General features: G+C 46.2%; 1 protein-coding gene across 1 annotated transcript; it reads left to right on the forward strand.

Moving 5' to 3' along the window:
- The first annotated feature begins 848 nt into the window (after window positions 1-848).
- Window positions 849-3,752, forward strand: LOC128501197 (uncharacterized). The gene is made up of 2 exons (XM_053470594.1): window positions 849-1,277; window positions 2,809-3,752. The coding sequence occupies exon 2, from the start codon at window positions 2,811-2,813 to the stop codon at window positions 3,534-3,536; it is 726 nt and encodes a 241-aa protein (XP_053326569.1). The 5' UTR covers window positions 849-1,277; window positions 2,809-2,810; the 3' UTR covers window positions 3,537-3,752.
- The last annotated feature ends 7,686 nt before the right edge of the window (window positions 3,753-11,438 follow it).

Here is an 11,438-nt window from a genome sequence, read left to right on the forward strand (position 1 = left end):
CATCCAGCTGTAGGATATTCTGCATCCAGCATAAATCTCTGGTGGGGTCGAGGATGATGGGATTTGTAGTCGAATATATATATATATATAGCTAACAGCCAATCGGGAGCTTTTAATCCTGTTATCACGTGATGGGTCATACGTGTTTCTACAGGATAATAAGAGCCGGACGGCGAGATTTTTTGTGGGTTTTGCTAATAAATATAGACTTTTTGGTGTTTTCATTTCTTTGCTTTAGTGTTACTTGCGGTTTTTTTTCCGTGGTCTGGGATTCTTAAAAAATTAATGAAATTAATGAAAATTGCGACAGGAGAAACACAAAACACGCTATTTTTGTCGGAATTCGTACAATAAAGGCCTTCGCCACGTTAAAAAGTTTTTTTTTTTAATCTATGATAAATGTTAAATATATTTTATAAAATAAAGCATTTTTCCCTGCTTTTGGGTTTTATCTCCTAAATCATTGGGCCGGCGCCGGGCCCAGTCCAGTTTGCGTGATGTCATAGGTGGCGCAGGCTGCTTATGGCACAAATGCCATGAACTCATCACGCAGAGCCAAATACCCCATCCCCACCTCTGTCACGGAAAGGGTTAACAGCTATACCCACTGGGGCTATATGAAAGCAGGTACCCCCATTATTTTTTAACCATTTTCCACTCCACTCATTGGGGTAACTGTGTACTTAACCCCTTAGCTACCCTGCCTATCTACCCAGGAGTACATGTTGTGTTCTATATGTGAAAGGGTTTGGCAAGTTTAATAGCCCCGAGGTATGTCTACGCGAAGGGTTAACACGCCACAGAAACTGGAATAACCACATTTTCTTCTTTTAATGAAATATGAGTAGGGGAGGCAAACACGTCAGGCGTTACAGGGACCGACCCCTGGGCGCAGGCAGGTCCAGTCACAGTCATTTTGTAGGGTCTCTGTTCTGCAGAGCTGGCGCTCTAATCTGCATACCAAAAAAAGGGATTCTGCAGAAGAGCTGACAATCCACTGCACCACAATGTCATGCGGTGCTGAGAGGCTCAACTAACGCCGCAGGGTATGGACGCTCCCCAAAGATCCCATTTTCTCCCCAACGCGGCCTATTCTCTGATCTTATAGCTACATTGTGTCACGGTGCTTTAACCAGAGAAGCTGACGATCTAATACACATACTTGGCGGTGACCTCGTGAGCTGTAAACTACGATCAGATATCGGAGGACCGACGTCCATCTACATCCAGCAGGACCCATAATATTTATTTATTATTCGTCTCGGACGCCGGAGCAGGTGAGTTACCAAGAAAACCCTTCTTAACCTAGAACTCCATGTCAGTTATAGCATCCCCTCCACGGGCCACGTCCAATGGAAAAGTCTATTGAAATACAACAGTTGCCTAGAAACAGAATCCTGTCATTCTTCCGAAGCCCCTCCCCTATGTTTTGCATCAGAGCAGCCTACAGCCACGCCCACCTGGTTGTGCATGTACTGGCCGGTGATAGGGAGTGAGTTATGATGTGTGATAGGTGTGAAGAGAGTGAGCTGTTTTGTGTGATAGGTGTGAAGAGTGAGCTGTTTTGTGTGATAGGTGTGAAGAGAGTGAGCTGTTTTGTGTGAAGAGAGTAGGGTTGCCAACCTTCTCGGGTTCACCAGGACAGTCCCGTAATAAAGAGGAAGTCCCAAGTCTCAGATTTACATTTTTTGTCCCGGAAACTGCTGGGTTGGTGGATGTAGGGGGGTTCAGCAGCATAATTTTACATGACCCCGCGGTATTACTGCAGCATTGGAGACGGCAGCGACGTCACGTAGAGTAAGTCACCTGCATAGTGTCTGGGTGTCTTAGTGTGAGTGTGTCTGGGTGTGTAAGTGTGAGTGTGTCTGGGTGTGTAAGTGTGTCTGGGTGTGTTAGTGTAAGTGTGTCTGGTGTGTAAGTGTGTCGGGTGTGTTAGTGTGTCTGGGTGTGTAAGTGTTAGTGTGTCTGGGTGTGTTAGTGTAAGTGTGTCTGGTGTGTAAGTGTGTCGGGTGTGTTAGTGTGTCTGGGTGTGTTAGTGTTAGTGTGTCTGGGTGTGTTAGTGTGTCTGGGTGTGTAAGTGTTAGTGTGTCTGGGTGTGTTAGTGTGTCTGGGTGTGTAAGTGTTAGTGTGTCTGGGTGTGTTAGTGTGTCTGGGTGTCTCTCTCTCTCTCTCTCTCTCTCTCTCTCTCTCTCTCTCTCTCTCTCTCTCTCTCTCTCTCTCTCAGAGAGTGAGGACGCTTTGCAGTAGCAGATCGTATAGGTAATGCCCCGTTTGTGAGGTCAGAGATTGATTAAGAAGATACAGAACAACATGCAGGACATCATAAGATAAGAGACAAGGAATGCTGGGGAAAGACGTCTATGTGGAACGACACCTTTAACAAAAATTACCCCATGTCACCCGTGGCACTGGCCTTTTTGTGCCTCAGGGCCTGGTCCTCGGGTTTAAAGGAATTAATCATCCGGGCCCCCCTTAGGCTGCTCTGATTTAAGGAAATGGGGACACCGGCTTTCTTATTCTCCTATTCTCAGAGGACTGGGGGAATCATTTTGCCCCGCACATGCTCCCTAAAGCACTTCCTGAGCTGGAGTTTACTGGTCAGGAAGTGGGAGGTGTGTAAGTTAATTCCTTCCCCCTAGGATTTAAAATATTGGAGCCAATAATATGTTCCCTGGTACTAAAAGGTGTAACATAGATTGGCCGGGTGGTCCAGTGGGCTTCTAAAATCCGTTCCCGTTGAGGTTGAGCAGTTGGAGAGTTATTTACCGGGAGGGCGCTGCTCACATTTCAATGATCTTCTCTTCACAGTCATGGCTATGGTCACAGGCCTTATCCCAATCCTCCGCACAGCGATAGAGGCCACCACAGACTACAGCGGCCGCACCATGTGGTTTGGCTTTGCGGTGGTCCGATTACTGGCCCTCTATGTGTCAGAGATCCCTTGGGGTCGATTGGATCTAGACTTTGAGTGCCGTGGCGCCAACTCCTCGGAGTTTTGCCGGAAAGCTTGCTTCAGCTGGCACTTCAACGTGCCGGTCGTGTCTGCGTGGAACTCCTGCTACGTGTTTTTCGTGGTGTCCCTGCTTCTCATGGAGCTCTTTACCTCCCAACTCAGACACAACCTCACCAAGAGGGCGGTGAAGAAGAAAGCCGCTCCGGTGGACGGGGTTCTGACCGGCGCATGGTCCTCAGAGATAGTCCACAAGGACGTGATTCTGGATTTCCACCAACAGAAGACCTTGCTGTCTCTCTACCTGGGCTGCGTTCTTCTGCGGCTGGCGGGGGAACTGGCCTTCCTATACATCCTGCTCTGGTGGCACCTGCCCCTGGTATCTGGCGAGGCTTTTACCTGTGCCACGGATTTGTGCCCCGGGCCTTACACCTGCTTGGTGAGGTTCCCTGCGGAGAAGCGGATGTCTCTCTATCTTTTAGGGTCTCTCTCTGCGGCGCTGGCTGCGGTGTGTGTGGTGTTTGGGTTGTATAGCGGGTGTCATTATCTCATCGTACCCCGTAGCCATGACGACACCCCCGTGTAGGTCGATAAGAGTTCAATCCCAGTGAAAACTTCTGCCTCACCATTTCAAGATGCGTGTAGTCTGTTTACATTCGTGGCACCGCACACAATTAGTGTCATTTTCCTATCCGTTAACCGGATCTACCACCAGTTTTTATTAGGATAAAATAGACGTTCAAGAATGTTTCTGTTTTCTTTTGTGCCCCAGTTGTAGTTTTTGCCCCATAATATAAAGTTTTCCAGCAGCTGCATATCAGCCGTTTGTATGATTCTCGCTCTGTTATCCGACCCCCGATCTACTAAACCCCCCCCGACTCCTTATCATACTGCCTGTGGGAAACAATAGAATGGCTCAGTCTTAATCACACAGCCAGACTCTCTGACTAATAAAAGTCTATGGAGGAAGGGACTTCATTAGCATCGCCATAAAGCATCAGCTCAGTGTGGGGTTTGAGCCGGGAAAGTCACCCAAAATATCACATGACTGACAGCGACGGAGGGTCCGGGTCTGCAGATAAAGGGAGTTTATTGGCACGAAAAGATATCAAACCAGGGTTTTGTCTCCCACCGATTTTACTGTATACAGCGCTGGGGGTTATATTACTGTATACAGCGTTGGGGGTTATATTACTGTATACAGCGCTGGGGGTTATATTACTGTATACAGCGCTGGGGGGTTATATTACTGTATACAGCGCTGGGGGCTATATTACTGTATACAGCGCTGGGGGTTATATTACTGTATACAGCGCTGGGGGGTTATATTACTGTATACAGTGCTGGGGGTTATATTACTGTATACAGCGCAGGGGTTATATTACTGTATACAGCGCTGGGGGGTTATATTACTGTATACAGCGCTGGGGGTTATATTACTGTATACAGCGCAGGGGTTATATTACTGTATACAGCGCTGGGGGGTTATATTACTGTATACAGTGCTGGGGGTTATATTACTGTATAGAGCGCTGGGGGTTATATTACTGTATACAGCGCTGGGGTTATATTACTGTATACAGTGCTGGGGGTTATATTACTGTATACAGCGCTGGGGTTATATTACTGTATACAGCGCTGGGGTTATATTACTGTATACAGCGCTGGGGGTTATATTACTGTATACAGCGCTGGGGTTATATTACTGTATACAGCGCTGGGGTTATATTACTGTATTCAGTGCTGGGGGTTATATTACTGTATACAGCGCTGGGGGGTTATATTACTGTATACAGCGCTGGGGGTTATATTACTGTATACAGCGCTGGGGGTTATATTACTGTATACAGCGCTGGGGGTTATATTACTGTATACAGCGCTGGGGGTTATATTACTGTATACAGCGCTGGGGGGTTATATTACTGTATACAGCGCTGGGGGTTATATTACTGTATACAGCGCTGGGGGGTTATATTACTGTATACAGCGCTGGGGGTTATATTACTGTATACAGCGCCGGGGGCTTATATTACTGTATACAGCGCTGGGGGTTATATTACTGTATACAGTGCTGGGGTGTTATATTACTGTATACAGTGCTGGGAGTTATATTACTGTATACAGCGTGGGGGGTTATATTACTGTATACAGCGCTGGGGGTTATATTACTGTATACAGCGCTGGGGGTTATATTACTGTATACAGCGCTGGGGGTTATATTACTGTATACAGCGCTGGGGGGTTATATTACTGTATACAGTGCTGGGGTTATATTACTGTATACAGTGCTGGGGGGTTATATTACTGTATACAGTGCTGGGGTTATATTACTGTATACAGCGCTGGGGGGTTATATTACTGTATACAGCGCTGGGGGGTTATATTACTGTATACAGCGCTGGGGGTTATATTACTGTATACAGCGCTGGGGGTTATATTACTGTATACAGCGCTGGGGGTTATATTACTGTATACAGCGCTGGGGGGTTATATTACTGTATACAGTGCTGGGGGGTTATATTACTGTATACAGTGCTGGGGGGTTATATTACTGTATACAGTGCTGGGGGGTTATATTACTGTATACAGTGCTGGGGGTTATATTACTGTATACAGCGCTGGGGGTTATATTACTGTGTACAGCACTGGGGGTTATATTACTGTATACAGCGCTGGGGGTTATATTACTGTATACAGCGCTGGGGGTTATATTACTGTATACAGTGCTGGGGGGTTATATTACTGTATACAGTGCTGGGGTTATATTACTGTATACAGCGCTGGGGTTATATTACTGTATACAGCGCTGGGGGTTATATTACTGTATACAGTGCTGGGGTTATATTACTGTATACAGCGCTGGGGGTTATATTACTGTATACAGCGCTGGGGTTATATTACTGTATACAGCGCTGGGGTTATATTACTGTATACAGCGCTGGGGGTTATATTACTGTATACAGCGCTGGGGTTATATTACTGTATACAGCGCTGGGGGTTTATATTACTGTATACAGCGCTGGGGTTATATTACTGTATACAGCGCTGGGGTTATATTACTGTATACAGCGCTGGGGGTTATATTACTGTATACAGCGCAGGGGTTATATTACTGTATACAGCGCTGGGGGTTATATTACTGTATACAGCGCTGGGGGGTTATATTACTGTATACAGCGCTGGGGGTTATATTACTGTATACAGTGCTGGGGGTTATATTACTGTATACAGCGCTGGGGTTATATTACTGTATACAGCGCTGGGGTTATATAACTGTATACAGCGCTGGGGGTTATATTACTGTATACAGCGCTGGGGGTTATATTACTGTATACAGTGCTGGGGGTTATATTACTGTATAGAGCGCTGGGGGTTATATTACTGTATACAGCGCTGGGGGTTATATTACTGTATACAGTGCTGGGGTTATTACTGTATACAGCGCTGGGGTTATATTACTGTATACAGTGCTGGGGGTTATATTACTGTATACAGCGCTGGGGTTATATTACTGTATACAGCGCTGGGGTTATATTACTGTATACAGCGCTGGGGGTTATATTACTGTATACAGCGCTGGGGGTTATATTACTGTATACAGCGCTGGGGGTTATATTACTGTATTCAGTGCTGGGGGTTATATTACTGTATACAGCGCTGGGGGTTATATTACTGTATACAGCGCTGGGGGTTATATTACTGTATACAGCGCTGGGGGGTTATATTACTGTATACAGCGCTGGGGGTTATATTACTGTATACAGCGCTGGGGTTATATTACTGTATACAGTGCTGGGGGTTATATTACTGTATACAGCGCTGGGGGTTATATTACTGTATACAGCGCTGGGGGTTATATTACTGTATACAGCGCTGGGGGTTATATTACTGTATACAGCGCTGGGGGTTATATTACTGTATACAGCGCTGGGGGGGTTATATTACTGTATACAGCGCTGGGGGGGTTATATTACTGTATACAGCGCTGGGGGTTATATTACTGTATACAGCGCTGGGGGTTATATTACTGTATACAGCGCTGGGGTTATATTACTGTATACAGCGCTGGGGGTTATATTACTGTATACAGCGCTGGGGGTTATATTACTGTATACAGCGCTGGGGGTTATATTACTGTATACAGCGCTGGGGTTATATTACTGTATACAGTGCTGGGGGTTATATTACTGTATACAGCGCTGGGGGTTATATTACTGTATACAGCGCTGGGGGTTATATTACTGTATACAGTGCTGGGGGTTATATTACTGTATACAGCGCTGGGTGGTTATATTACTGTATACAGCGCTGGGGGTTATATTACTGTATACAGCGCTGGGGGTTATATTACTGTATACAGCGCTGGGGGTTATATTACTGTATACAGTGCTGGGGGTTATATTACTGTATACAGCGCTGGGTGGTTATATTACTGTATACAGCGCTGGGGGTTATATTACTGTATACAGTGCTGGGGGTTATATTACTGTATACAGCGCTGGGTGGTTATATTACTGTATACAGCGCCGGGGGTTATATTACTGTATACAGCACTGGGTGGTTATATTACTGTATACAGCGCTGGGGGTTATATTACTGTATACAGCGCTGGGGGTTATATTACTGTATACAGCGCTGGGGGTTATATTACTGTATACAGTGCTGGGGGTTATATTACTGTATACAGCGCTGGGGGTTATATTACTGTATACAGCGCTGGGGGTTATATTACTGTATACAGCGCTGGGGGGTTATATTACTGTATACAGCGCTGGGGGTTATATTACTGTATACAGCGCTGGGGGTTATATTACTGTATACAGCGCTGGGGGTTATATTACTGTATACAGCGCTGGGGGTTATATTACTGTATACAGCGCTGGGGGTTATATTACTGTATACAGCGCTGGGGGTTATATTACTGTATACAGCGCTGGGGGGGTTATATTACTGTATACAGCGCTGGGGGTTATATTACTGTATACAGCGCTGGGGGGTTATATTACTGTATACAGCGCTGGGGGTTATATTACTGTATACAGCGCTGGGGGGGGTTATATTACTGTATACAGTGCTGGGGGTTATATTACTGTATACAGCGCTGGGGGTTATATTACTGTATACAGCGCTGGGGGTTATATTACTGTATACAGCGCTGGGGGTATATTACTGTATACAGCGCTGGGGGTTATATTACTGTATACAGCGCTGGGGGGTTATATTACTGTATACAGCGCTGGGGGTTATATTACTGTATACAGCGCTGGGGGTTATATTACTGTATACAGCGCTGGGGGTTATATTACTGTATACAGCGCTGGGGGGTTATATTACTGTATACAGCGCTGGGGGTTATATTACTGTATACAGTGCTGGGGGGGTTATATTACTGTATACAGTGCTGGGGGTTATATTACTGTATACAGCGCTGGGGGTTATATTACTGTATACAGCGCTGGGGGGTTATATTACTGTATACAGCGCTGGGGGTTATATTACTGTATACAGCGCTGGGGGGGGTTATATTACTGTATACAGTGCTGGGGGTTATATTACTGTATACAGCGCTGGGGGTTATATTACTGTATACAGCGCTGGGGGTTATATTACTGTATACAGCGCTGGGGGTATATTACTGTATACAGCGCTGGGGGTTATATTACTGTATACAGCGCTGGGGGGTTATATTACTGTATACAGCGCTGGGGGTTATATTACTGTATACAGCGCTGGGGGTTATATTACTGTATACAGCGCTGGGGGTTATATTACTGTATACAGCGCTGGGGGGTTATATTACTGTATACAGCGCTGGGGGTTATATTACTGTATACAGTGCTGGGGGGGTTATATTACTGTATACAGTGCTGGGGGTTATATTACTGTATACAGCGCTGGGTGGTTATATTACTGTATACAGCGCCGGGGGTTATATTACTGTATACAGCACTGGGTGGTTATATTACTGTATACAGCGCTGGGGGTTATATTACTGTATACAGCGCTGGGGGTTATATTACTGTATACAGTGCTGGGGGTTATATTACTGTATACAGCGCTGGGGGTTATATTACTGTATACAGCGCTGGGGGTTATATTACTGTATACAGCGCTGGGGGGTTATATTACTGTATACAGTGCTGGGGGTTATATTACTGTATACAGCGCTGGGGGTTATATTACTGTATACAGTGCTGGGGGTTATATTACTGTATACAGCGCTGGGGGTTATATTACTGTATACAGCGCTGGGGGTTATATTACTGTATACAGCGCTGGGGGGGTTATATTACTGTATACAGCGCTGGGGGTTATATTACTGTATACAGCGCTGGGGGGTTATATTACTGTATACAGCGCTGGGGGTTATATTACTGTATACAGCGCTGGGGGGGGTTATATTACTGTATACAGTGCTGGGGGTTATATTACTGTATACAGCGCTGGGGGTTATATTACTGTATACAGCGCTGGGGGTTATATTACTGTATACAGCGCTGGGGGTATATTACTGTATACAGCGCTGGGGGTTATATTACTGTATACAGCGCTGGGGGGTTATATTACTGTATACAGCGCTGGGGGTTATATTACTGTATACAGCGCTGGGGGTTATATTACTGTATACAGTGCTGGGGGGTTATATTACTGTATACAGCGCTGGGGGTTATATTACTGTATACAGTGCTGGGGTTATTACTGTATACAGCGCTGGGGGTTATATTACTGTATACAGCGCTGGGGGTTATATTACTGTATACAGTGCTGGGGGTTATATTACTGTATACAGTGCTGGGGGTTATATTACTGTATACAGCGCTGGGGGGTTATATTACTGTATACAGCGCTGGGGGTTATATTACTGTATACAGCGCTGGGGGGTTATATTACTGTATACAGCGCTGGGGGTTATATTACTGTATACAGCGCTGGGGGTTATATTACTGTATACAGTGCTGGGGGTTATATTACTGTATACAGCGCTGGGGGTTATATTACTGTATACAGCGCTGGGGTTATATTACTGTATACAGTGCTGGGGGTTATATTACTGTATACAGTGCTGGGGGTTATATTACTGTATACAGCGCTTTGGTGGATGTTTTAATGAAGCCTTATTTAGGGCAGGTATCTGATTGGCTGATACCCAAAGTAGATCTCGGATCCCCTGCAGTAGGGGGAGCACAATCTTTGGCGCCATCTGTAGACACAAATGGTAATAACAGGGAGTCTAAGGGCACCCACTGAAACACCCTACAGTAACACGCGCACACACACGCTAACGGCATCTCAAACATACAAACACCTAATGTCCTGCTTAGCTGACCCCTAAATATTTTCTCTTTGGTTAAAGAGAACGCTTAATAAAACTGTAATCCCCCCATATCATGCTATGGGGGTCCTCATTGAGTTCCAGGGGACCCCTGGGGCCAATGGCACCGAGGAAGTGGGAAGCGTCTAAAGAAATGCGGTGCGCGCGCCCCCCCTGGTGGCTATAAGGTGGAAGTGCTGCTGTCCATTAATCATTAATCATACTGGAGGTGGGTTTGGACCCAGACAGGGTCCCTCGTGGCTACCAAACGCCTCTCTGGGCAGATCTGGGGTATTTATGATCCCAGGCGGTTAATTTCCGCTTCCTGCATTCCCTGACAGACCCGGGTCGGCCGGGGATTCCGTTCTTGCGCAACCAAGTACATCACAGGCTTAAAACACACCGCGTGACGCAGACGAAAGTTCAGGGCCGGCAGGTTTACTGATAATAAAGTAAAGTAACAATAGTTATTATTGGATACTAAGTCCTTCTGTAACCATGGCAACCGGGGATCCACCGGACCCACCGCTGGTGCCAGCTCAAAACCCAACATGCAAATACATACATGTGTCCCCCATTATATCCCCGCCTTCTACCCCCCCCTTATGAGATCCCTGCCTTCTACCCCCTCTATCACTTTCTGCCCCCCCTTATAATTTTTCTCTGTGCCCCATTGCACTTTGTAACCCCTTCCTTTCATTCCTCTATTCACCCCCCAACCCTTCCCTCCGCCTCCTCTCTACTCCGTCCATTCTCCGCCTCCCTTCCTTTTGGGTTCGTCACGGGCCAGGGGGCGGAAAAAAGGAAAAGGGGAGAGAGAACCGGTAGCCACTGCCAGGCTGAGTCACTCAGGAGAGAGACAGAGAGGGAGAGAGAGAGAGAGGGAGAGAGACAGAGAGAGAGAGAGGAGGACAGAGAGAAAGGAAAATAAAGAGAAGGGAAGAGAGTAAGTGAAAAGAATAAGGAAAGGGAGAGTGAGGAAGAGAGGGATAGAGAGAGAATAGGAATAGAGAGAGTGGAGGGATAGAGAGAGTGGAGGAATAGAGAGAGTGGAGGAATAGAGAGTGGAGGGATAGAGAGAGCGGAGGGATAGAGAGAGTGGAGGAATAGAGAGAGTGCAGGAATAGAGAGAGTGGAGGGATAGAGAGAGTGGAGGAATAGAGAGAGTGGAGGAAT

The sequence above is a fragment of the Spea bombifrons genome, chromosome 7 (genome assembly GCF_027358695.1).
Source record: "Spea bombifrons isolate aSpeBom1 chromosome 7, aSpeBom1.2.pri, whole genome shotgun sequence".
Classification (NCBI taxonomy): Eukaryota; Metazoa; Chordata; class Amphibia; order Anura; family Pelobatidae; genus Spea; species Spea bombifrons.

Coding starts and splice junctions, on each gene's coding strand:
- LOC128501197 (XM_053470594.1), top strand. CDS start 2,811: ATGGCTATGGTCACAGGCCTTATCCCAATCCTCCGCACAGCGATAGAG.